General features: G+C 38.5%; 1 protein-coding gene across 3 annotated transcripts in view; it reads left to right on the top strand.

Moving 5' to 3' along the window:
- The window catches only part of PLCG2 (phospholipase C gamma 2), a 56,115-nt gene that overhangs the window by 5,445 nt on the left and 23,616 nt on the right, over positions 1-27,054 (top strand). The window contains exons 3-15 of one of the 3 annotated variants that reach the window (XM_062500297.1): positions 10,693-10,833; positions 13,389-13,482; positions 14,618-14,665; positions 17,079-17,163; positions 17,926-18,009; positions 19,357-19,400; positions 20,442-20,514; positions 21,382-21,483; positions 21,641-21,759; positions 22,684-22,769; positions 23,677-23,797; positions 24,847-25,015; positions 26,814-26,918. In XM_062500297.1, the coding sequence (XP_062356281.1) occupies positions 10,693-10,833; positions 13,389-13,482; positions 14,618-14,665; positions 17,079-17,163; positions 17,926-18,009; positions 19,357-19,400; positions 20,442-20,514; positions 21,382-21,483; positions 21,641-21,759; positions 22,684-22,769; positions 23,677-23,797; positions 24,847-25,015; positions 26,814-26,918 (1,271 nt within the window). Of the gene's footprint in view, positions 1-10,692; positions 10,834-13,388; positions 13,483-14,453; positions 14,477-14,617; positions 14,666-17,078; positions 17,164-17,925; positions 18,010-19,356; positions 19,401-20,441; positions 20,515-21,381; positions 21,484-21,640; positions 21,760-22,683; positions 22,770-23,676; positions 23,798-24,846; positions 25,016-26,813; positions 26,919-27,054 lie in introns of those variants that run through there. The other 2 variants (XM_062500298.1, XM_062500299.1) reach the window with 2 other exon arrangements.

The following is a 27,054-nucleotide window of genomic DNA, read 5'->3' as shown; positions in this document are numbered from 1 at the left end:
CTGTGCATTCCAGATGTTGGGGTCAGCTTTTTCAGTCCTGTCTTGTAATCACCTTTTATCAAAGCTTTCTGGGGGTGGTGCATGTTTGTGGTAATAAATTAACTAGTTTGCTCTGTGCATGGATTTTAATGCTTTTAAGAGAAGGTGAATATTGTAATTTGAGTCTTAAACCTAGGTGATCCTTCAGGGTAATGCCTGGGCTTCCAGATCCACAGGCAGTCATTGCTAGAACAGGGAATATTGCTCCAGACCTGTGACTTACCCAAAAGCCACCTGTCTCTCCACAAAAATTGTAGTACTGTAACATTTTTTTTTAACTGAGCAACACTTAGTGACATGTATAATGATGGGAACTTTAAGTCTAAAAATATGTCCTAAAGCACAGATATGCAAAATACTGTTTTACTGTCTTAAAAAGCAACAAATCTGCCCCAACATGATGTATTTTGCAGGTATTGTTCCACAATATTATGTGACCATTTGTTCCAACTCACCATGAACCATATCGGGTCTACTAGAAATGAAAGTCACTGCAGTTTTAACTTGCTGACAGTGTTTTTACTGAAGAGGAAGGAAGTATTTTATTTAGTTAGTTAGTTATTTGTATGTTGCTGTTACTTCTTTTGACTGAGACTCAGGCTTTCTTTTTGCTTGAGAAGTAGAAAAATGATGGATTTGAAGCTTTCCTATTTGGTAATAGAATAGAGCTACCTCTTGAATATGGATGTATATATGGATGACCCCAAATATATGCTGGTGGATTCTGTTGGCTTTATGACAAATAAAACCCACATTTTTGTTTCTTGATTTTTTCAAAAGTGGTTGAGGGCAGAGAATTATCATCTCAAGTATTATATTAATACACTTATGCTGTACAAAACCTGATATTCATGATGTGATCTTAATGATTGCAATTTGCATGTATGTCAGTCCAAAAACAATTAATATTCAGGACGAGTGGGAAAGTTAAGATGGTTTCCTGTTCCGTATGTGCTATTTTAATTCAAGTTTGGCAACTGATCTTTACAGAAGGCAGAGAACTCAATGTTTGCATCTGCTATGGGTTTGTGTTTCTAAATCAGATAGTGAGGAGAGTTCTTTAACCTTGGGACACAAAATAGGCTGCTAATAGATAGCAAAGATGGAATCCAACTTTTATACTTTATTTTAATACTGTTCCTTTGGAGATCAAGATTTTTTTTTTTTTTCTCTCCCTAACTGTCCTGTATAGTGTTGGGAATTTTGGATATCAAAATGCTGATTTTCTTGCTGATGGACTGTAAATGTTTGAAGAACACTCAAATTCCTCTAAGCCAGAGTTACATTTATTACAATGACCTTTTTTCAAGTTTGGTTAATACTATTTTGGAAGTGATTTAAGTTAAGCCTCACAATGACAAAAAGGCAGCTACTCTTATTCTGGAATAAATTGCCTGGAGCAAGGGAGATATGTAGGATTAGCTATACTTCTGTAAATATTTACACAACCCCATGGGCCCGAAAGTGGCACTGCTGTGTATTTTAAATTGCATTGCTCATGAAAAGGTGCCTTTTGTGGAAAACCTGCCAGCATATCTGTTTAGAATAGAGTGACAGGGTTCCACTGAGCAGAAAATAGCTCAGTGCAGATGTGCTTCTCTGGATGAGAAACTTCAGAAACCTCTTCCTAGATTCAGGTCTTTGGTGTGGTAAGAAGTGAGGATTTACAAAGAGTAGGAAATCTGGTGTAAACAATCTCTGTCTTCATTGTGTGGTTCAGATCACACAGTGTCCAAATACTGGAGATTTTACGTTGACCTTTTGAGAAACTTAAGATGCCATATACAAGAAGAATTCCTAAGAGAAAGGAACTGGGGATAAGCCTCTGTATGTTTCCCTAAATGAAAGGACACGGGTTGGTTGTGTCCTTTAGAGAAGGATATGCTATTTGAACAGTAGATCAAGAAGCACTGTATTTCTGACTGTACATGACATAAATTTGAGGTGATGTTTTCACAGCCCAGTATTAAGCATTTAGATTCCAAGCTTAGTCTCACCTGTCTAGCCAGATAGGCATTTGAGAGAATGAGCTTATTTTTGCTTGAGACAAGGAATGCTTGGTTTCCTTGTATGGAGGGATTTGATTTGCTTATTTAATTTGCAATGAACCCTTTTCTTGCAGAAACGAATCCCTGCATACTGGATGGGTAACTGAGAAGCTGTGACTTGCTAGCATGCTCTCTTGTAGTGTGTTGCCTCCTTATAGTTCTGCTGTGTGTTTTTATTGTGTGTTTAACCTTTACAACTGTGTGTGGGTCTGGATGGGTGCCCTTGGGTCACACACCCCTGGGGTTGGTCCTCCTCACCTCAGGCTGTCCCAAGCTGGCCACACCGTGGCTGGTGTTGTCCACAGTGGACTGCAGTGACAGGCAGAGGGGAAGGAAGAGGTGGCCAAGGGAGGGCAGGATTTGCCAGGACTCTGCTGAGACACACGGCTGTGAGACTGACACCTGGGGTTTGCTGTCTGAGAGGACATTCCAGACCTTTCAAATAAAGCCTCCCAAATCGTGGGATAGCATTTATATACACATGAATAAATTAGGGCCCAAAGTTATGATATTTAAACTTGTAGAGCAAGCAGGTGGCGAGGTGTAAATCTCCAGGAAGCTGATCCGTGTGGGTATTCCATTCTTTCTCAGATGCAAAGTGCTTTCAGGACAATTATTAAGGGAAAGCTCACAGTGTGGGATTAGTCACTGGAAAATGTGTGAGTTTCTGCATATTCTTCAAAGAATCCCTTGAGTGAAGGGATGATTCACAGCTAGGAGAATTTATACCCTCAGAAATATCTGTGGTGCCATCCTTGAATGTGCAAGTGTGTGATTCTCTGTAATACAAGCATGCTCATTTCAAGGAAGATTCTATTTGAGGACAGAAGATCATTTATCTGTTTTTGAATACCTAGGAATTTTTTTTCACATGAAGAGGTGACCTGCTTTTATAAAATTATATAAACCATATTTTAATCTCTTAAATTTTAGAAAAGGAAGATCACCTGATTTTTTTTCATGTTCTTAATTTATTGCAAAAGACTCCATATTAAAAATATCGAGTGACAATTTAGTTGTGCAAGCTTATAACAAGAAATAATTTTAAAGCATTAGAGGGCCATATTTAGAAAAAGTTATGTATTATATCAGCTGTGAAACTGCTCTTTCTGTATGCAGAGCAAGAGGTCAGGGTGTAGGTAAGGTTGAAAGAGAAAAAGGAAGAGAAATGTTAGTATTAATTTATTCTGAAATCTTCCTCAGAGAATGCAGTACCTGCATTGGGGAATGGCAGAGATGCAGATATCATGTCAATGTAATTGCAAAATTATGAAGCAGGGGAATAATGGCTATACTTAAATTGAAGCTTTTGATGCTTGTGGCACACCACAGTACAATAATAATTGCTATTTCTATTTTCTGCAGCCCAGACCTTTATTCATGCAAAAGGACTATCTTGTATCTTTTTTTATTATTTATAAAAGAAACCAGTGTTTGACAATGCATAACATATTATTTTAGAATTAATGTGAACTCATTTCACATTGTCTCACTGCTCTAGTTTTATGTGTAATAATATTTTCCCAGAGTTTGTAAGAAAAAATGACCACTTTTTAAATAAATTTGCCATTTCAAAGTCATTTACCATTACCGATTTTTCATTTAACCTACAGAAAAGCATTATCAAGTGTTAAGTTCACTTGAGATTTTCTTCTCCGCTGAAAAGAGGTGATTTTTACAGCATTTGTTATCTAGAACATGATAAAAAAAACCCAGACACAAAACGAAGTTGAATTTTCACATTTCACAAGTAAAGGGAGTGTGGAAACTAAAACCAGACTTAGTAAATTCATGATAAAAGTAGAGTTAGAACCTATGGGAGCTGCTGTTTTTTCTCAGTCTGTAAGATTGTCCTGTGCCTTCGGACTTTATACTGCCAAGCAGGAGTCACTAATTTCTGCCAAATGTTGCACCTGGATATTTAATGATCAAAGCTCATTATAGAAGCAGTGCATCTGTAATAGGGTCATGTAGATAAGAGCACCAGGCCAGACCACATTCAACTGACAGGGTGAGGGGAAATGCAGGGATCTGTAGTTTAATTTAATGGCAGCCTGCTGTGTGTTTCCACAGGTAGTGCTGTTCTACCTAACAAGGGTTAGGGGTTTTAATCTTCACTGTTTCATTTTGAATTTTATCCAGCAGCATCTTTGCCTTGAAATTAAACTTTGAAATGTTGCTTTTAAAATCTTTGCTATATGACTGCCAAAGAGAGCAAATTTTGTTGCAGTGCATCCTTTTGGCTTTCAGATACATTGGGGAACTTCAAAAACTGACACTTAAGAGAGTATTCGTGCGTGTGGCTCACATTCTCAAACATTGTTTTTTTCTTTTCTTTGTTAAACAGCTGAGTCATTTATTTAGTAGAATTGTTAATATCAATGTAAATTTGTTCTGTGGTGGAAATTTTTTTTTTTCTGTTGGATAAAATGGTATAAACATGTACAGATCTGTACCTCTCTGGGAGAAGTTATGAGCATCTGCATATTCTGGTGAGGAGTGTGAAATGAGTGCTTAATTTGGCTTGAATACTGGACTTGATCTTTCTGATTTCTAGTAGGGACCTTTGTTTTTCTTAATGCTAGCATAATTTTTGTCTGAATTTCTTCACTGTTTCTGACTTAAAGTAATAAATAAACTTAACTCAGATTGAAGACTTCCAGTCTCTAGTGTGTCATTTGCTTTCTGTATTCTGAATACTGTTAAAGAACAGTATGTTATTGCAAAGTGAATCCACTTCTTGCTCTTTATAGAGTAGCTTCACAAAGGAACATTAAAATTCACCCTTTTTTGGTGTGTTTTGAAATGGCTGTATTTCAGTTGTTAGCCCAGGGATCTTTGTGTAAGTCTTCAGCTGAGTACATGAAGCTTGGTTTCTGTGGTCAAATGAAAAAATGAACATGTGTAGCCTCTAGCTCTTTTCAAATAATGTCTTCCCTTTAGCAGCTCAGTTCTGCAATGTCTGATGCTAACTTACAACGACCAGACTTCCTGTCATGGCCAGCCAGCAAAACAGGGATGGAATGAACTGCACAGACCTCAGCACCCCTAAACTGGTTAATCAAAGTGAATGTGAGATGTAGGTGCTCCATCTTTTTTCCAAAGTTAGGTTTTTATGCCAACATTTTTGCTTTGTTACATGGAGCAGCATGTAAACTTCTATGAGCATGTGTGTAAATTTTACCCTATTCTTATTCCATTTTGTGGAGGTGCCCATTAATTTTTAATATGATAACAGTAGCCAGGTGTGCAGTCCCTTGAATTCAGAGCTCAAACTGGGAAGCCCTGTAACATGGTGCTGTACTGTGCAATCCAGTGAGAAGTTATGAATTTAGTAGTAATTTGTTGTTACTGTACATGCCAGCTCTGCGTGGCCTGATTACGTAAAACCCTGTGGGTTTAAAAGGTGCACTTCTCTAAACCTTATGTCAGTCACTCAGCTAAATCCCCAGAGGACCCCTTGGAAAGGTACTCATGGGTGCTTTCTCAAGGTGCACCACAGGTCTCTCATGTTTCATCTTTGTTACTGTGTTTTCAGAAGTTTTGGGGCTTATCTGTAATGACTTCCTTGGGCCACTGAATGTCTCAGTAAACATCTCTGTTTATATGAGCTGAATTACTTTCCCTGCCACATCTGGACTGCCATGCTGCAGGACATTTCTGCTTTCTTGTGACTTCGTCCTCGGAGAGAAGCCTCACCTTGTTCCCTCTAGAGTCACATGTGATTTGTGTTTCATTGCTGCTCTGAAATAAAGAGGCTGTTAAAACACACCCTGGGTAGTTAATATTTAATTCTGCAGAAGTGAGAGCAGAGCTGTTGTCCTCACTAACCACCAAGAAACACATTTGCAAAAAGGACACTAAAGTCTTTCTTCATTCACTGGGCACTCATTTGCACATAGTCTCTGTTGTAGTGGGCAGTTTCTGCCTTTCTAAAATGAAACCTACTTTTGAATATTTTGTAATGCAAATTTTTGGAAACAAAAAGTCTGGTTCTGAGTGTGGAATGTTGCTGTACATATATACACATGAAAATGCAATTATATTCATAGAGGGAATGGCCTACCCCATGTCTTGGTGCACACAGCTTGGTTGATCTCTCCTTTATTTTCTGCTTCAAAATGTTGCCAGTAGTTTCCCTTAAGCTTTCTTGAGATTTACTGAAATAATGCTCACAACATGATTTCTGACTCTCTAAGCCTCCTCTGAATCTCTCTGTGGGCTTTTTCTTTTCCTTCATTAAATACGTGACTGAGCTCTGATCCGAGCACCATTTGTGGCCATAGACACTGAACGATTCCTGGGGAGTCTGGGCTTTGAATCAGGAATGTTATCTTACAGAACTCTGTAGTCCATAATGCCAGGTTCAGGTAAACTTTTGCACTGTAAATGTACACCTTTTTATCAAGGGTACCTTGATGGGTTGACAGCCTCTAAGGTTTTCTGATCCATGCATTTATACACTATAAGTCTGATGTTCCAGCCTAAGATTATCTGACAAACGTGTTCTTGCAAACTCATCTTCCTCCAGTGACCTTAGATGGACATTCCAGCTCACAGAAGGTGCTCTGCTGGTGGCACTGGCTGGTTTCCAGCAGGGTCTGTTTCCTATGCCACCTGTCTGTCCAGGTGCTGGATGGTTCCCACCCAGAGGTGGTTGGAGGGTGACCATCGTGGCAGACAGAACCAGAACTTCTCGCTTTAAATAGCAGTGCTGGTCTCTCCTGGAATGAGGAGCACAGTGTTGTGTATCATAATATAATGGTTTTTTAGCAGTTCTCCTCTTGAGGTAGCTTTCTACCTTTGGTTATCTTGTGTCATGTTTTCCCCTCAGCCTGCACAGCACCTGCTGCAGTGAAATGTAGATTCTGTTTTACCACCAAGTGTGACTGAAGGAAATGAAACAGGAATTTGTACCTGCAAGTGTGTGACTGAACACGATCACTGGTGCTGGGTTATTTGAATGGAGATCAGTGGAGATGTTGAGGATCAAAAGTTTATTTTTAAGTTCATGGCAGGAAAGAGCTCTGTCAGGTGCACTGGGAAGAACTGAGCAATCAATCTGTGCAGTATTAGGAAAATATCTATATAGCAGTTTAATGATCCATTGAATTAATTTGTTGATTTGCCAAACAACACACAGCAGCAGGAGCTGAAGTTCGGCAGCTTCAGGCTCTGAGCTGCCTGGAATCCAGAGACACATCCAGGCACATTCAGATCAGAGCCTGAGACAGCATGGTATTTGAAGGTGCCTTGGAGTCTGGTCTCCTTAAAGAGCCACTCGAGGGAGTTGTCAGAATCAATCCATGACTGATGAGTCTGCTAAAGAGATCCTTTCAACCTGGGGGAATAGTCACATAAAGGAATGGATGAAATGTAAACTAATTGTAAGTTTTAGAGTGGCACTAGACTTCAATAAACTGTTTAGCTGTGCTGGGGAGTGCTCTCCTTGTCTTGCTGGATATGAGTCCGTTTCTCTAGAGGACATACTTTTGTTCATGTTTCCTTAGGAAATGTTTTAATCTTCTTTCACCTTTCTTGTGGAAATTGTACCTGCAAGTATATTGGATTTGATTTGACTCTGCAAGGTGCGTCTGTCCAGGTCTGTGCTTTTTTGGGGTGTATCAGGCCCCAGGAATATGTGTCTATGAAGCTAGGGCAGGATTGGCTCTGCCATTTGCATGTGGGATTGGGAAGGAGGAAAGCTCCAGTCCTTCAAGGCAGTACAAAAAGTGTCTGAAGTGCTGATCCTGCAGTTCTGGCATAGGTATGAAATTACGTTTTAATTGTTCAGCAGCAGACTGTGCTGTAAAAAGTTCATGGTAAGTGTGTAACAACTAAGTTGGTACAGTTGATTTACTGATCTGAGTCTGACACATGTTAGAGCTTTTCCTGGCCTGCTCCTTTCTCTGTATGGTTGGAATTAGCCATTCTGGAGTTACTGGGCATCATGTGGAGGATGCCAGGTGACTCCAGACTGCCCATGGAGGCCACAGAGCTTAGTGCAAGACCAGAATTAATGCTTTGTGTTCATATTTCTCTTCTCTTCCTTTGATTCCCTACATTGGCTTTTCTTTCAATAATGTACAGTAGTACAATCCTAAGCAATACTATGAAATGTCATTAAAATAGATACAGGTAATTTCTATTAATTTTCTGAAACTATAACATGTATTATATCTTTATGTCTGTAAAAATCTAAAGAATGTTTAATAAAACTTGTGTCTTGGACCTGTTTAATTTATTTACTTAGGAAACATAATATCTTGCCCAAATTTTGTCGGATGTGTACAATATGTTGCCTGAAAATAATAGGGATGTTAAATGTTGAATCTGTGTTTTTAAATATAAATGTTTTTTTCTCCTGTCTTTCACCCAATTTTGTTCTCTTGCTGAACCATTCTTCTATTTGCTGAATGTTTAGCAGTTAGGATATAGTGAAACTCTTTCTGAAAAACCAGTTGGAGAAGCAATAACATGTCTGTGCATACAAAAATCCTTGTGCCACTATGTATATGCATATAGGTTCATGCTGGAGAAGAGGATGGTGGGGCTGAAAGGCTGTAATGCAAGGAGAAGGACTGTAGTGGCTGTGTGTAACTGAGGGGGGACATTGAGTAAGTTTGTGTGCTTATTTCAGAGGTCAGTGTGAGGTAAGAGCCCCTGGAAATGACAACAGCAATGCTGGTTGTGAAATCTCTTTTATCACTGCTTCTAGTTTGTATTTTGAGAGGGCCTTTTGTTGAGCTGTTCATGTGTGTGGATTTAAATGAGTCTGAAAGGAAAGGTGTGAGTCACTTTGAAGTTAAACCTATGTTTTTCAGCAGGGATTTGCTGGGTGAAGGGAAAGCAGAAGAGGTTGCACTTGCCAGTGGTTAGAATGAGCCAGCCTGGTGTGCAGTCCCGTGCCATTTACTGCAGCCATGCAACCTCTTCCCCTCTCCATTTGGATGCTTTCTGTCTCTGCATTCTGATTCTTCTTTGCTGACATTAATGTAAATTTATGGCTTAAGATCAACTTTTTTAGATGGTGACATTTAGGATGGTAATTTGGATACATCTTTAGGGACCTAAGTGAGACTCTGAATGGTAAGGGGATCAGAGTCATCATTAAGAGCTTTTGGTTCCTGGTCATTTATAGGCACAATGTAAATTTATTTTTGAAGTTTGCAACTAAATTTAGGGGTCTTGACCAGTCAGATATGCAGATCTTAGGAGATGTTTTCATAGTTTAAGAGGGAGGCTGAGACATTAAACCCTCTACCTTGAGAATAATGATGCTTGGAAATATTAACTTAAGAAAGATGCTTGTATCCTATGATTAGTTCAGGTTAACCTTTGATGTCTTATTTTCACAGTGTAAGTTGATAAATTACAGTGAAAAAGGAGTGTCTGGTAGAAGTTTGTCCTGGGATGCTTTACAGAAAATAAGAAGTTCCAAGATGAATTAATGTTTCATTATCAGGGTTTTGTTGATGAACTTCCTTGTTTGCCTGTCTATATTGGCATTATAGAAATGCAGCATTACACAGGTGGAAGCTTTACCATTGTTCAGCTCACCCTTGTCTGGCAGCAGAGCTTCTGTTTCATTATGTTGTTAATGGTCTTCTTTACTGATGAGGTGCTGGTTTAAAACAGGGGGTTTATATTGAGGCATTTTTAAACACATGGACAGAAACCCTCAGCTGTTTTCCTTGGATCTTGCTAGGTCTGATTAACACATTTCAAGAGCAGCCCTGAACTGAATGGTTTTCTTCACTCTTCCTCAAGACTGTCCAGAAGTGGAAAGAGCTGTTTATTTCTCTGGTCCACAGGCAGAGCAAAACCACTTCCTCAGTTTTCTAATAAGTATCTTATCTTGAGAGCACACATACTTCTATTTCAGTGCTGTCTCACTCCTGTTCTGCAGGCCCTGTAGCAAGGGTTAGAAAAAAGGGAGCTGACTTGGGAGAGTGTGTGCTTGTGCAGCATTCCCATTCTGCTGTGCTCCAGTGCATACCCGTGTTTGCTGAAGAGCAGCAAGGTGAAAGGAATACAACAGGTTGTGTAAAATAACATACATCTCTCTGGAGATGGCCATGAGAAAACTCACAAATGTTTTAATTATTAAGCTTGATTTCCTCTTTATATTCCTACTTCAAATATTTTTCTTGAAAGTACCAGGGACTGTACTAGCTGACAAGGTTAGCTGGCTATCTAAGATATATGTGGGTGGTTTAGGTGGATAGGGTAGAATTGTATCTTTCCTTTTTCATTTCTGAACAGTTGTCAGGGCAATTGGAAAATTGCTTGCTTAGAGTTAATGCCATTTTTGAAATCACATTTTCTGTGACCCAAAGGGCCATGTATATGCACCTTGTCCATGGAAAATTAGTGATAGGGAAATAATAAAAATATGGTGCATTATATTTCTTCTTTTGGTCCTTTTCTACTGTTGTCTGTTTCTATTTATTTATGGATTATGGATTGCAAGCAGGCACAATTTGCATTTCTTGTAAAATACAAATAATTTATATATAGCTATTTTATATGTGCATGCTTTGAGTTGTCCATCCTACCATTTCAGGCTCTGCAGTTGTATTGACTGAATGTTGTTTTCTTTCAGTGGATCTGATGGAAATAAAAGAAATTCGCCCAGGAAAGAATTCAAAGGACTTTGAACGTTGCAAAGCAAGACACAGAGAAGAACACTGCTTTACTATTTTTTATGGTACCCAGTTTGTCCTCAACACCTTAAGTTTAGCAGGTACTTTTATCTTTCTTTCTTCTTTGAAGCTACTGATTGAACAAGTCAAACACACTGACGGAACAGGAATACACAGAATACTGTGGTTTTAACGTCTGCAGTTCAGGAGTGCACCAGATGCTTAAAATCTGGAGTCAGACCTTTTCCTTAGCCCTTCTTGCCTGTGACCTGCTGCATTTGGAATGTTTCACTTTCAAGTGTGTCGTGCGAGTGTCATTTTTGATTTTTTCTAGCAAGGTAGACTTTCACTGGTTAAATAACCTCAGTAAAGTTGTCAGCACTGAAGAGCAGAGGTAATGTGGCCCTCTTTAAAGACAGCTATTCAGTGTGGCCAGAATACTGTCCTAGCACTCTTAGTCTGGCCAAAATGATTTTGGATATTACAGCCATAAAAGGTTACACTGCAGCTGTATCACAGAAATTTTCCTATCACCTGTGGGCAGCTGCAGACTAATTTGGAAAAATGAAGTTTTAGTTTGGGTTATTTGTGTCCATGTCACCTGATAATACTAAACCTCTTCTAAATAAGTACTAGGGGACCATAAATAAAATTGGAAAGTAGTAAATTTAAAATGAAGAGATCTGGGTGAAACAAAGGGAATTTCTACCTTGTATCTATAGAAAGGGTTGGAACACTTTTTATTACAGGCAAGATTATCCAGAGTCACAAACACAAAGATTTTGAAATGAAAAGAGATATAAATTTTTACAGTAGAGTCTGAATACAATTTCTAACAAGTGGAATTTACAAAGAGATTTATTTTCTAAAACGTTTGTAATGGGTCATTGGTTTAGAACTATACAGACAATTTATTTGGAGTTGTAGTTCTCTCTGTCCTGAGCAGGAACATGCTTACCCATTTAAATCTTTAACTCAATTGCAAAATCTTAATGTGAGAAAAGGGGAGTGCTTTATAAGTGTTTAAATACTGACAGCTTTTATTTTTTTATTATTTATGGGATGAATTTCTTATAGATTGCAGTATTAGAAGACAAGTTTTTTGCAGTCAGATGCTTCTCAAATGGAAGACTGCTTGTGACTAATCCATTCTTAGAGGTTTTTAAATAAGTTTAATATTGTTGGCTGAAGTCTGTGAGAATTTTGAGTAAGTGGCTGTGCTTACGTGCAGCTGTGCCAGGGACTTCAGCTTGATTTCCTCTGACACCCCCCCCAGTCCCTCCCCCATGGCACTTCTCAAAACAGGCCTCTGCCAATACTTTGAAAGTACTTGGTACCATGAGCTGCTGCTGTAATGCTGAACTGCAGAAAAACATGATATAATTTTCAGTTAAGGGGGAAATCCTTTTCCTTGCTGAAGGGCTTTGTCGTGGTTTCTTAAAACAATATAAAAGAATTGTTCCTTGAAGGGATTGGTAGCTATCATAAAGGGCAGAATTATCTTGGGAGAATAATTGGTTTGGCAGTGGTAGTGGGTGTTCTTTCTGAAATTGTAACTAATTGAAAAACATTTCCATGGGGAGCTGAGGCTGGGCTCCAGCTTCATCCTTGGGGGACAAAGCATTGTTTGAAAGTATGTTTAAATAAAATGTAATCTTCGCTTTTTGAGAAACTGTTTTGCTTTGAAGGCTGATAAAAGATTTCAGCTCCTGTGTGAAGATAATTTTTCAGAGGTGGTTTAATTGAAGAATGCTTTCATGCCATTTCAGAGCCAGCCTGCTAAAGCAAATGGACTTCGTCCAGCTGAGGGCTGTAAAGATCACATCTCATGCAAGGTTTTTTCAGCTTAGCTGGCATTTCCTAGAGAAAGCTGTGCCCAGCAAGCAGTTCCTCATCTTGCTTCTGTTGGGTTGAAGAATTACAAAGTGCAATAGTGATAAGTGACGGGAAGGACTCTTCTGGTTTGGGAAATGGAAAGGCAAGCTAAATTTTAAACAAAACGAATGAGTGATTTACTGATTTGAAGGGTTGGGTGAAAGATGGACCTGGCTTCTAGCTAGGCCACGTAAGGAATTTTAGACCTTTTTTTGACTTGTATTTAAATATTTTATATATGCTACACCCATTTTGTTTATTGCTCCCTTTCTACTGTGTTGAGAGGCATGGTTAAGATAAATAGAAGGTGATTATGTCAAAAGCCAGTATATTGCAATTTTGTTGCAGGTTGCTGGGAATATAATGTACCAGCTTTATTCTATAACACTACTGAGTTCTTTTGCCTGTGCCCTTCAAGTTGCTCTGATCTGGGTCCTGGGCTTTTTCCACTTTGGAGACAGAAGATAAGAAAATGAATTTTGATTGTGTTATCACAGGAGCTCAGCAGTAGTTTTGTAGTGTTTTTGCTGCATTGAAACTTTCCTACTTTGATAAACAGTCTTCTAAAAGCAGGTATTTTTTGTCAGAGCTAACCTATGCCCAAATTTATGCTGATTTTTATTAGTTTTATTAGTAGCAACTTGAAGCTATGCAATAAGATTTATCAAAGAGGAAGGTTAGTCAGCAGCTTTGTATACTAGGGTTTGTCTAAACAAGTTATGTCTTGGTTTTGTATTGATTTTGTTTTGATGTTTACCAGAGCGTATTATTTTTTTTTCAGCTGACTCTAAGGATGATACTGATAAATGGTTGTGTGGCTTAAATATCTTGTATCAAGAGGTCATGAGTGCTCCCACACCTGCAATCACAGAGAGGTACATGGACATATTTTCACTTTGTGAGACTGGGAATTGAAAGAGGAAAATTGGAATGAAAATTTTAAGGTGCAAGAAGTGGTGCTTGCCAATTACACTAACAACACTTTTCGGTTAGTGTATGACACTGAAACCTCATATGGAAATTCTCAATGTCTATTTTGCTACATAGGTGCTCTGGAGTCACACTCTGCTTCATACACTAATGTGAACTTGCACCTTGTTCTGTGCACCCAAAACAAAATTTCTGCTTGAGATCACAAGTGCAGCTGGTGTTTGTGTGTTGGCTTCTTGGAAAATTCAGAAGTCAGCCATATGAACATGAAACTGCACCTTTATTCTTCAGAGGATTTTGTGTGTGAAACTGCTCAGGCTCAGATTGCCAGTTCTGTGGACAAGGTTTCAGTAATGTCTCCTGCCCCACTGCTTTTCATCACTGCTGGCATTTTTGTTTGTGGCCACTGCTGTTAGTGAGGATGTGCTCTTCCCTCACTTGCTCCCTGACCAAACTGTGGCTTTGACATTGGTGTTGTCAAAGAAGAATGATTCCTGTTGAGGATGAAGATCAGCTGCATTCATCTTCTTAGATCAAAATTGTGTATGTATTTATTTACTATTGGTGCAACTAAAAGTATTTTACTCTGCATCTAAAACTGACATGCACTGTAATAAGGATTTTCTTTAAAATTCTCTAAATCCCTCTCCCTTCTCTCTAGTTTTTAATTGTTTTGCATCTAACAGGTATGTGAGCCAGCAGCTCAAAGATAAATCTGGCAGAAATCATCAACTTTATGGAGTTACTCCAGTTTAGATTAGCTGAAGTTTTGGCTCACTTTATCCTCTTACTTTTTTACAGCTTCTTGTTACTCATTCTTTTCTGTCCTGCCCACCCTTCCCCTTCCTGTGTTGTTTATGTGACTTTAAAATGCATCAGAAAAGTACATATTTAGAAATGTGGTTAAAAAAACTGGCAGGATCCTTGAATGTTGCACTGGTAAGGTTTGTGCTTTGCTAACAGAGTTGAATCTTAAGACCTTTAAGTATTTCTATTGGGTTTTGTCTATGGATTTTGAAATTTTATTGGCTGTATATTCTTTATAATTCTTAATTTTATTGTTTCTCCTTCTTCTACAAGCTGGCTGAGAAAGCAGATCTATTCTGTTGATCAAACTAGAAAAAATAGGTAAGAAGCTCTGTCTTTTTTCAGACGTTTTTAGTGAATTTTTGTTGCAGATTCTAACATGGAATGAAAAGAAATAAAGAATTTGTTGTCCCAAATGTGGAGTATGAGATCCCTGAAAATGGCTTTTGCCCTTGCTTTAGCAACTTGAGTTTTGCCTTTTGCTAAATACTATGTGTTCATAGCATTCCCTCTGATTTATGTACATGGTATTATGAGGAAACAAACGATGACAACTAACTATTTTAAATTTTAGCCTAGAATTACTTTGCCAGAATGATCAATGTGTTATTGTAGAGACTGAGCTTAGCTGGCAACTGGCCTGGCCAGGGGCTTGTCTCTGCCTTGTATTTGGACAGAACAAAGCCAGAGAATCACCTCTGACCTGGGGCTTTTCATGTGAAAGAAGTCCCAGGGGTTCTAGCTCCCAGTGTGATGTGTGGCTTCATGTGTTTGAGTTTCAATAGTTCCTTTCAGGTCCATGTGTGATGTGGCTTTGTAGCTTTACCACGCAAAGGAGACTTTTAAAAAAAACGAATTCAGCTGCACACCTCTCCTTAGAGCTGCCAGAAATCATGCGACACTGGGAACAATGTTAACATTTCCTCCCTTCTGTGTTATTATTTCACCATGGTTTTTCTCTTTGTCTGGAAACATGCATTTTATTCTAAAGTACAAATCAGGGTAGAAAAGCTCATGCTTTTCCTTTTGCGTCCACCTTTTCCCAAAAGCAAGCTGCAGTGAGGTATTCTATTGTGTGACTTGAGGCCGTGGTATTGCAGGAAATCACACCCTTGTGCAGGCAGCATGTGGCACCGTGCAGGGTGAGCTGAGACCCCATTTCAGAGCTGTTTTTCCTCAACTGGCCACAGTCCCATCCTTTGCTGGATATTGACTTGTAGCCTCTGATGAGTTTTGAGAACTAACCCTGCAATGGGGGTGTGTGGTTGGGATTCACAAAAGAAAAGCAGATGTTAGGATGGGGCAGCTGTGGCTGACAGTAGGTGCCTGCTGAAGAGGTTTCATTTGTTGCTTTAGGATTGTACCATTGCTACGGGGCAGCTTGGTTGGGACCAAGGAGACTTGCACTGTGGAGAAGACAGTTTTTCCTTCTCTTCCTTGATGGTTTCATGCTATTAGAAAAAATCAGGAAGGGAGTTTGGACCGAGCCGTTGTGTTCAGAGCTGTGATTTTTAGGGAGGTTAATTATAAAGGTTAGGCTACCAGGCAAGTCCTGTTCCACAGGTTGAATTTTCTTCCAGTGGTAATGAAGTCCCAGCTCTTTTTTTTCTCTTGGACTTGTCTGGCCAGAGGAAATTGCTTGTGCTTGGTTTAGTGTACAAATGGAGTGCTCATTCTTGCTTCTAATAGTGTTTTTTTCCAGAGGTCTGGCGACGAGGCGGAAAGCCAGGAATTTCCTGAGTTCTAATCTGGCTTGGGCATGGTTTTTGGCTTAGTTCCTTCTTGCTTTGCCTCTTTCCCTCTTGCACAATGGAGATGAGAATATCTCATGGGGTAGCTGCTTGCATGGACACTGTAGAATGAAAGTCTTACTTTCATCTAGGTGCTGGTTGGTTTTGTTGCTTTTAAGCAACTCTGTTCTGACCCTGTGTTTGCAGAGGTTTAATGGCTTCTAAATTGTTCTGTAGGTCAAGGCAGAGTTCCTCAGTCTTGTTTTGTTGGGTGCTGTTGGTATTGCTCTAATATTTTGTGGGCTTCAGCAACAGGACCCAAAGGTCTTGTACCTGTGCTCTTTTGACTTGCTGCCTTGCTGTTATCTAGAGAACTTTGGGTTTTGAAGTGTTGCTGGGATATCACTGAGCACTCTGAAACTCTGTGAAAAGAATCAGCAGTTCTCTGTAAATGGAACTGGAAAGGAAGACTTGACTGGGAGAGGATGAGATCGTGTTCAGATGTTGCAGAGGGAGGAGTCTTGCTGCTGCAAATCAGCATTACCAGACTGAGCAACTGGAGAAAAAGTTTAAAATGGTATTGAAAATACTGGAGCTTTTTATTTTGTTTGTGCTCATCTGTTTGGTACGGCCTTGGCATGAAGTTTTCTGTGTCTGTAATCCAGTTTCAGTGGAAGAAAGGCTGCTGTTCATCTGACCGTGTATAAATATCTACATTTGAGCTGATCATCTAGATCAGATTAATTGCTGAGAGAGAAATACATATCTATGCAACATGGTTCTTTTAATTCCAAATTAATTGAAATGCCTGTTTCTGCATGTCTGGCTTGCTTCCACGTAGGTGATAAGTTTATAGAAGTTTACAGGTATGTGAGATGAGCCCTACCCAAAACTTTTCAATAGTTACATTTTTGTGTTGATAGAAAAGATATCTGAGTAGCTGACTAGAAACAAAACAACTGTGGTGATTTTGCTATATTTTTTTTTTCTTGTTTTCCCCCCAGTATCAGTCTTAGAGAGCTGAAAACTGTACTTCCCCAGGCAAACTACAAAGTGAGCAGCATGAAGTACTTGAAGGATAAATTTGCGGTAATTGATTACTTAAATGTGTTTGGTATTATCTGATAAGTGTTGATGTTTCTTTTGAGGATACTTCATTTTTTTTGATTCATATCATGTACAGTTACATAAATTATATTGATTAATTTGTCAGCTTAGCTTTGCCTATATGTGAGGGTATAAGAAAATAGAGACATAAATGTTCCTTCTTTTCATTTTGTGGTTGATCAAAGCCAACACTGAGTTTTGAGCTCCAGTGCTAAGCAAGTACTTAGAAAAGTATTTTATTATTTTATCTTTCTTTTTCTTCTACATTAATTTCATCTTAATTTTGTTTTAGGTATGATCAAATAATAACCTCTTCTCTCCAACTAATGCCAATATTAATAACTTTTGAAGGTCATTCCATTCCTACAGGAACCTTGAATATCCCCACCCTTTCCTGCTTTCCAACTCTCCACCCTTGAAGCAGATATTCTTGCTTCTGCTGCCCCAGCTAACAATGAGTAAATGGGGTTTTACTTCTCTCTTGGTTGTGGAAATGGAGTGAGGGTGCAAAATGCAAGGCCAGAGGTGGGGGCTAGGAGCACTGTGTCACAAACCAACATCTGTTCTCTTGTTTGTATTCTTAAAAACATAAATAAATTGAAAAATCCAGGTGGTTAAAAATAAATAAATTTGGAGCAGAGCAGAATGCATGAGAGAATGCCAACTGGAGTAAGAGTAACTTGTTCACTCTGCAAGTGCAGTTCAGGGAATCCTAAATTCACTGTGTGCTACTTTCTGTTGTAGGAAATAGGTGCTCACAAGGAAGAGCTTACTTTTGAACAATTTCATTTGTTCTACAAGAAAATCATGTTTGAACAACAGAAATTGGTAAGCTTTTCATAAATAGTCTTCATACTGTTCAACTGCTGCATCAGAGTAGTGAGAGGTGGTTATCTTTTTGTTTTTTCCTCATTCTTGTAGCAGAAAAAGGGTGCAGTGCTGTACTCGATGTGTAGATAACAGTCACTATCAGCAACTGGCCTAAGGAGATGAACAAATCATTTGTGTTGCTTCTTGTGTGTTGGTAGTAGAGATAGGCACAGATATTAGGGAGTTTTTAGGAGGAATTATTTTTGTGAGTTTGTTCAGGATGCTGAAAATCTTTTTATTAGGTTTGGCACGTTTTTTTACTGCTAGAAGCCATTCCATATTCCAGATTACGAGCAGCAGGTCTGTTATAGGACATGCATCAGACAGTCCTTGGGAGGCATAAATGCAGTGGAATTACATTTTAGCTAATTTAAGTGGGCAACTGCCTGACTACTGTTCCCTTGTATTTGCTGTACAGATTCATGGAGCTGGTGGAAACTGCATGCTTTTAGTGACTCTGAAAGTTAGGAATCCTTTAAAACTGTGTGAAAACACATAATTTGAAATTACTTGCATGAATGTCTTTTTTGGCTATGTGCTTATTGTGGATTCAACTTTAATTTTGCAGATGCTAAGCTGGAAGCTTCAATAGTCAAAGTCAGTGCTGATTTTCTGGCAGTACAGCTTGTGCTGTTTAAAAGTGATGCTGAAATCATGGTGAAGTGATCAAAAACCTAGATTAACTGACAGGGTTTTAGTTTTGGCCATGAAAGTCCTGTTAATTAGCTTGAGCAGAAAGCTGAAGAGTAAAACACACTGTAAGGAGCCTCTCTGCCTTGTTATTGTTATAAGCTCATGTTATTGCCCTGTGTGAATCATTGCAAAGAAATTCCTGAATTTGCTTACAAGTACTTTGGGTAATTTGATAAGTTTCCTGCAATCTCTAATGATGCTGTGCCAGCTAGAAACTATTTAGGTTTTATATTCACTTGAATAAATGTGATAGATGATACTTAATTCCAGTTTTTCTGGGATATCAAACAGTAAAAGCTCCCCAGAAATTTGACTGTTTGTATAAGGTGCTTTATCAAAGCAAGTACTTTGTTTGAGAGTTGTGTTCACATTGAAAGGCCTGAAGTGCAGTTGCCAGTCTTGGCAGTATGTTTTTTCTTATGCATTTAATTAAAAATGTGTCTTGCGAACTTGTATGCAACTTCTCTAGAGCAGACATTTCCCCTTTCCAAACCAATGGACATTATTAGATGGACTTAGATAGAAAATTGGATATTATTTTATTTTTAGATTTCTTCCCTTTTTAAATTTTTTTTTGTTTGTTTATTTGGTTTTTTTTTGTTTTGTTTTAAGATTCTTGATGAATTCAAAAAGGATTCCTCTGTTTTCATCCTTGGGTGAGACTCTTCATTTGTATTATTTTTCTGCATTTTCATTTGGTTAGAGTGTTGAAGAATTGATTTTTAATTACCTCACTGTTTGTGTTTTTTTTCATATTTTTTTGTTCTGGTGTTTTACTAAGTGGAATATTTTTGCTTTCAAAAAGGTGAACTTACATTGGAAGCAAGTCCTGGTGATTGTTTTTTAGAAGAATTTGATGCAGAAATTTTTGCTTCAGTCTGGATAGTGGTGTTGTGCACCACAGGCCTTGCTTAGGTCTGAGCTGAATCGTGATAGTAATGGTTTCTGCATCTTCCACTTGATGGACTTGAAAGTTTAAGTAAGAAGTGTACAGCATGAAGAAGGTCCCAGGCATTGCTAACCCATTGATTGTGGGTTAAATCAGTTTATCTTAGTTTTGAATATGACACTAACAGATTAAGGAAGTAACTTTCAAAGTTTGCTCTGAGTGTACCAAGTATTTCCATAGCTCTGGGTCACGTAATGAATTAAACTGTGAGGCTGCTTAAAAGCACAGATTTATAAGAACCTTCCTGGTACCAGGTGCTGCTGTGTTTGTGACTCACAGAAGGCAGATCAGTGATACCACTTTTCTTTGGTGCAGCTGCCCCTTTTTCAGAAGATTTTGGTCTATCATAGTAGTTCATCTAAATATTGCAAAGAAAGAATTACTTGTGAAGTGTGGATCTGTGATAATTTAAAAGAGGCTTTTCCATGTGCCTCAACTAAACCTACCAACACCCTGGTCAAGTTAATGCAGCTCATTTGCTACAAAGCAATGACTACAGATTTGGTGCTTTTCCCAGTGAATCCCTCTCAAAAGTACATCAGGAATCCAGGAGGCTCAAAATACAATAATTGGATAATACAGTATTACAAGCCTAATCTAAAGCCCATTGAAATGATAAAAAGTCTCTTGCTGGTGGCAGCACCTTTATCCTGTAAATCCAAGATACAAGCCCATGTCATCTTCTGCTGTAACATCTCATTAACCTATCTTATTTCTTTAGATTCACTTTCCCTTTCTTTTTTTAAAGAAATACTGACCGTCCAGACGCTTCAGCAGTTCACCTCCATGACTTCCAGAGATTCCTGCTACACGAGCAGCAGGTGGGAAGGTTAAAGAAATACTGAACTCTTCTACTTGGTGTTGTATCACAGAATTCTGTGCTCATTAAAAGGAAATGTGAAGAGTCATAGAATATGATTGATGCCACTATAATACTGGGGCTTAGAAAGGTTTCTCCTTTGTTGCCACTGAAGTCCAAAAGAACTATTATTTTTCATCTATATAAAATTTCTGAAGGTGCACCAGAGGACAAGAGGGAGGACAAAGTAAATAAGGTTTTAACAAGTCTCCACTTCGTCATTTAGATAAACAGACAAGGTTAGGAGTAAATGATGTGTACAGTCAGAGAAGAATGCCTGGCCTGGTCACTGTTGTCACCAGACAGCACTGGGGTAATGCCTTGGCCATTTTGGCAGCTCTCATATTGCTGCCTGCCTGCATTCCAGGCAAAGGTAGTTTCCTGTTGAATAGAGCCAGTTAGCTGTCCTGTGCCAGCAAGTAGGTAAGGATGAAGGCAGGGATTGGAACTGTGTTTTCATGGATTTCTCAAATGTTATTTAGCACAGACTCCATGTGAAAAAATGGTACATTATTTGCTAGGCACTGCTGAGCTCCAGGTTTGCAATTACGATTGAAAAGTGAGATCTACACTTCCTGTGTAAGCTTGCTACTTTCTTTTTCTCCCAATTTCACTGTATTCAAAGGATGTTCAGATTGCACTTATAAATGAGAGAGATTATAGTTAAGGCATGTCCAAGGAGGCCAGCTTTTTTCTCCCTGTCATTGCACATTTGTACTTACATAGTGTGTATCTCTCTGTAGATCTCTCTGTTCCTTGTTTGATTTTAGTACTAGCACCACTCTTAAATGTTTGTTGTTTTTTTTTACTGTATTGCAATTATCTGAAGGAATCTTGGGCACAGGATCTCAATAAAGTCCGAGAACGAATGACAAAGTTTGTTGATGACACTATGAGAGAAACTGCTGAACCTTTCCTCTTTGTTGATGAGGTGAGATAATGGTACTTTGTAGTAGTTCTCATAGACTTCTTTCACAGAATTTTCACTGGGTGTCAGGACCTCTAGATCTCTCTTGCTGCATTGCTGGGTTTCTTTTATTCTTATAGGGTAAAAATGTTTAAATTCAGTCTCTGTCTTTTTATTGTAGTTCCTCACTTACCTATTTGCAAAAGAAAACAGTATTTGGGATGAGAAATATGATTCAATAGATGTGCAGGACATGAATAATCCTTTGTCCCATTACTGGATTTCTTCCTCTCATAACACGTAAGTTACCAAAAGCCCTGTTGTCTACCCCAGTTCAAACAAATGTAGCAATGTGAGAGAGACAGTAAATGTAAATTATGCCAGGAATGTGCTGTGTGGATGTGTGAAACCTTCCTACAGTGTGGTATAAATGTGGCAGATAGGGTTTCTGGAACTCCTTTTTCCCCTTCTCATAAGATCTTACAGGTTTTGAGATACAACTCAGCTCAGCTGCAAAAAGACCCAAGTCCTGGTAAAAAATAAAAAAAATTATTGATTTGAAACTTTCTGAAAGCCTCTCTCCTTTCAAAAATTTAAGTTACTGAAGTGGCTTCTTTTTTTTTTTAAGCACCAACAGCCTCACTGAGCTCATGTCAGAATTCATTAGTTGTACAAAGTATGCGATGATGAGTTTAAACTGTCGTCAAATGAAGTAGATTTGCTCATCTGGCATTGTAGTGGAAAAAAAAAAACATGTAGAGAGAAGAAGGAGAGATGAACAAATAAAATAATGCAGGGAATGCAATGAAGTGGATATGGATATAGCATACAGGTGTATTTTGAAGTATGAGGTGTGGTTTCACTCTAAATACTTTCCACATCCCTCCCACATGCTCATGTTGGAGCATGATGAGGTTTAGGTGGGTTTCAAAGCTCATGATTTGCTCTCTAGAAGGATGTCAGAGTTGATTGCTGTTTAAATTGAGCCTTTAACCTCCTGTAATTTGGTCCATTCATAAAACCTGATAGCATCAGGTTCAGGAAAGTCTGGTTCTTTCATTCGAATTAAAAAAAAAAAAAAAACAAAACGAACCAACAAAATGCCAATTAAAAAAAATCAACACACATTGTCCATGACAGGAGGCAAAATATTACCCAGTGAGTGAGTGAGAGCTAGTTGAAATTGACTGCCTGTCTTTTTTAACATTTCCTTTTACTCCTTAGATACCTGACAGGAGACCAGCTTCGCAGTGAATCCTCCACAGAAGCTTACATCAGGTGCCTCAGGATGGGATGTCGATGTATTGAGTGTGAGTAAAGAGCTTGTGGAATAGTTTGCAACATGTTATCTGTACAAGTAGTTTCCCCTGTATAGCAAGAAAGAAATAAGAACTGAAATCAAGAACTGTTTGTTTTCTGAATTTGAAGTTAGTCATACAAAAATCACTGATTCCTTAAATTGTTTTCTTTATGTCTCACCAATGCCTTATTCACTTCCTCTGATTCTTGTTCCAAGGCAGTTTTAAGAGTCTTCCTAATTCTCCTCTTGCTTTACACCAAGAATTCAACCCTAAATCTATATGAAAGCTTAGGATTTAAGATGGAGTACTTGTGTAGCATAGATAGTTTATTTACCTTCATTGTAATGCAGACTAGCCTAGGGCACAGAGATTTTTGTGATTTGGTGCCTTTTGTCATCCTGTTTAACTTGCTTGTAAATCAGTTAATGTTTTTGTTCCCCAGCAATTGTGTATGTGTCTTCAGCTCTGTGCTTTTGTTCCTTATTCAGAATTTTCACTTTAATTTCATGTTGTTTATTTGACTAAGGCAAAATGTATCTCAAATTAGAGTTTCAGGGCTGAAATCAACAAAAGACAGATGCTCTCAGCTTGTGTCTTGTTGGAGTATATTTATCCCTGGAAAATTACTGTAAACTAGTAGATAGACACTGTAGTTGCCTGAATCTCTTATTTCCAGACTCCTATATAATAATGCTTTGGGAATATTATGTAATGTATTTTATTTGTCTTTCTCTTACTTAAGTAAACTCAGTTTCCTCTGTGAGAAATATGAATTCATCTGATAGAATGTTTTATTAGAACATTAAGGTCTATGGATCAGTGTATAGAGCACTGAAGTTTTGGATGTATTCTTCTTACCAGACTCATTTAAGGAGCTACCTGGTCTCTTACTTTTTCCACTGCTTGTGTTTCCTAGTGGATTGCTGGGATGGTCCTGATGGGAAACCCATCATTTACCATGGATGGACACGGACAACAAAGATCAAATTTGATGATGTAGTGCAGGCAATCAAAGACCATGCCTTTGTCACATCTGAGTAAGCTTTATTTTCCTTCAGCCTATTTTCATATGCTCAGACCTTTCTGAACTTAATTTCTCTGTAATCTAGAGCAAAAAGTAATCAGAGAATAATGGATTCCAGCAGCATTCATTATTGCCAGATGTGGGTCTTTAATAGATGCTCTTTTGAGGAAGTCCCAGTGCATAACCATTTCTAAAGAAGATAGTGAGTACCCTAAAGTGGTTTCCAGCTCCTTTCTTGAGTCTTCTTTTATTAAGTTGAAAGTGAACCTACAAATTCTTTACAGTGTGTCTTAAATCTTTAAAAAATTTAACAAATAGTGCAGTTGACAAATCATACATCTGTCACATCACGTGGTGTTTCTGTTGTAGGGAAGGTCTTAGCTGAGAACATCCAGCACTTATAGCATGTCTGCTGAGCTGGTAACCACAGTTTAGAGATGCATCTCTGCCCTTCTTTAACTTGTGCTGGAATGTCCTTAACATGAAAAATATTACCCAATACCTGGGGAAGGAATCAAGCTGGCATTATCTTGCTTTTCCATGTTACCACTTGGACACAGTGTTTTCCCATGTGGATCAGTGTCTGCACAGGAACTTTGTGTTAGTGACAGCCATTATACGGGATGAATTATGGTTTCAGACTTTTCTCAGAGCACGTGTGAAGGAAAAGAGACATGTTTTGAGGAGAGGAGAAACAAATTTTCACATAATGGTTCTTTAGCAGTGAAGCTGTGCCCAAAGAGCTTGGAAGCAGTCTTTGTCCTTGCAGATATTCAAATCTTGGCTGGATAAAGTTCTGAACAATCTGATCTAACCTAGGAATTGGGCCTTTCCAAAGAAGAGATTTGCATTATATGGAGCTTCACAGGTCCCTTCTGACCTTGGCAACTCTGTGACTGCATATTTGTTATTATTTGTTGCATCCATATCTTCCTTTTGTCTTCTTGTTTCCTTTAAACATTTTCTCTCATCTGGGGGCTGAGGAAGGGTGTTGTCTTCCTTACCTTGCCAGCTGTAGCAAAAAGAAATTGTCTTCATTCACCTTGGTTTTGTCCACCAAAGATACCCAGTCATTCTGTCAATTGAAGAGCACTGCAGTGTGGAGCAGCAGCGACACATGGCCAAAGTGTTCAAGGAGGTGTTTGGGGATCAGCTTTTGATGAAGCCTGTTGAAGCCAGTGCAGATCAGCTCCCATCACCAACCCAGCTGAAAGAAAAAATCATCATCAAGGTAGGCTTGCTTTGTGTGCTGGGAGATAAAATAGGAGAGCCAAAGCAGGAGCCTGAAATACTGACTCTTCCTGACCTCACAGATGAGTTTCAAGAAGTCCCTTGCTTGAAGTGTTTACTGGTTAGATTTGGCAGTAATGTAAAACTCTACTCAAGTGCTTGTTCTTGGTTTCCTTTGCAGTAAGTGTTGGCAGTTCAAGTGTCAGATCAAACGTCAGCTCTTTTCTAAAGGTCTTCCAGCTCCTGAAATGTCACTGCTAAATTTCAACAAAGTTCACTGCTGCAGATGTTCATCACAGATGTTTTATACCATGTGGCTTGCTTAAAAATAATAGAAATATGTTATTGAATAGAAAGATAGATCTGTATTACTCTTTGTTTTCTTCAAAGACTGCCTTTCATTCAAAAACCCAAAGCTCTTGTGGCTACACACTGAAGTTGTGAGGATTTCACAAATTGATGAGTGTTTGCTAACTCAGTGTCATTTAAATACACTGTTTAGTGAAACACTGAGGCACTGCTCTGAGAAGGCAGTCCCTGTTAGTGTCAGACCTTGTGGGCAGTGCAGGTGTTTAATGAGCTCTGCTGTGCACAACAACACAACCAAAAGAAGATTTCTCAGACTGAAACTGTGGTAGAACTTCTCATATGGCAAAATTTGGTGAAGAATCTCAGGGCTGTTCGTGATCTCTGTAGTAAAATAATTATTTTTGCCCATGCTTCTGTTTCCTTGCTCTTGTAACAGACAAGTCTTGTATTAGAGATCTGAATGGAAGAAATAAGGGTAGATAGGTATAAGAATATGCTCTTGAATGCAAGATTGGAAATAACAGAACCCCACTATAAGGTGGAAAACTTGTGTGCTTAAGTTTTTGGGGATTTTTTTTGCACTCTCCAGACTGTCTGTTGTTTCCATGCAGAGCAGAGAGGGGACTTTCATAGGCATATGATTAATAATGTGCCAGATCTGATTTAAAGGGAATTACAAACTACTATGAGTGTGCACAGAGAACATCCATATCACTCTGTGCTGTTTAAAAGAGCACTGACTAGTCTTTAAATACATCAGCACCTGCCAGTGAGGTGGTTGTGTTGTTTGGCTTTTGTTTGGAAAATGTTGTCAGTAAACAGTCAGAGGCAACACCTACTTCACTGGCTTGTGAGATTTTTCAGCTAGGCCTGTCAAACTAAAATCAGCCAAGAGTAGGCTGTGCAGAAGTGAATGTGGTTGATGTCTGATATGAGATGATTAATCCCATCATTAACTGCAGTTAAGTAATTGATGTTGCCTTGAGACACTTTTGTGAACACTCTAAAGAAAGTAGAACTTGACCCCTATTTTCATAAAGGATTTCCCTTGTACTCCTTTTTCTTGTAAAAGGGTGAATTCCTCAGTCATTTTAATTCCTTATATTTTCCTTTTGTTTTGATTTTTGTTCCTTATGTGCTACTCTCTGCAGAAGGATTCCTGTTTATCCTTATTTCTAAGTACATGTTGCTTCTTGTTTTCTGTTCTCCAAAGAATGGTGAGATCTTATCAAACTACTTGTTTCTTCACTGCTTCAATGATACCTCTACTAGTTTTTTTTAACCTTTATTATGGGATCTAGATTTTAAAGAAAGAAGTTCCTGCCTTTGTTGTTCCTTGTGGAGCATCTGCTGTTATGATAATGACAGAAGATGGCTGTGCCATGGAGGGACATAGTCTAGTAACACTGAGTATGCTGAAACATTATGACCAATTTTATGTGTGATTCTCTCTGAGTGTATGAATGTTTTTTTTTTTCTGGTTTTTTAAGCACAAAAAACTGGGGCCAAAGGGAGACATTGATGTGAACTTGGAAGAAAAGAAAGAAGAAAAGAAGCAGCAAGGAGAACTCTACATGTGGGACACAATAGAACAGGTATTATTTTTATGACATCTGCTACAGGTTGTTAATGAGTTCTGTAATACTGAAAATTTACATGAATTTTCTTACTATTTCTGTAAGTAATATTGTCAGTTGAGTAGGTGTGGATGAGAGGAAGAAAGTGTATTTT

The sequence above is a fragment of the Cinclus cinclus genome, chromosome 11 (genome assembly GCF_963662255.1).
Source record: "Cinclus cinclus chromosome 11, bCinCin1.1, whole genome shotgun sequence".
Taxonomy (NCBI): Eukaryota; Metazoa; Chordata; class Aves; order Passeriformes; family Cinclidae; genus Cinclus; species Cinclus cinclus.
Note: the sequence above shows the minus strand (reverse complement) of the source record. Positions and strands in the feature narration are given on the sequence as shown.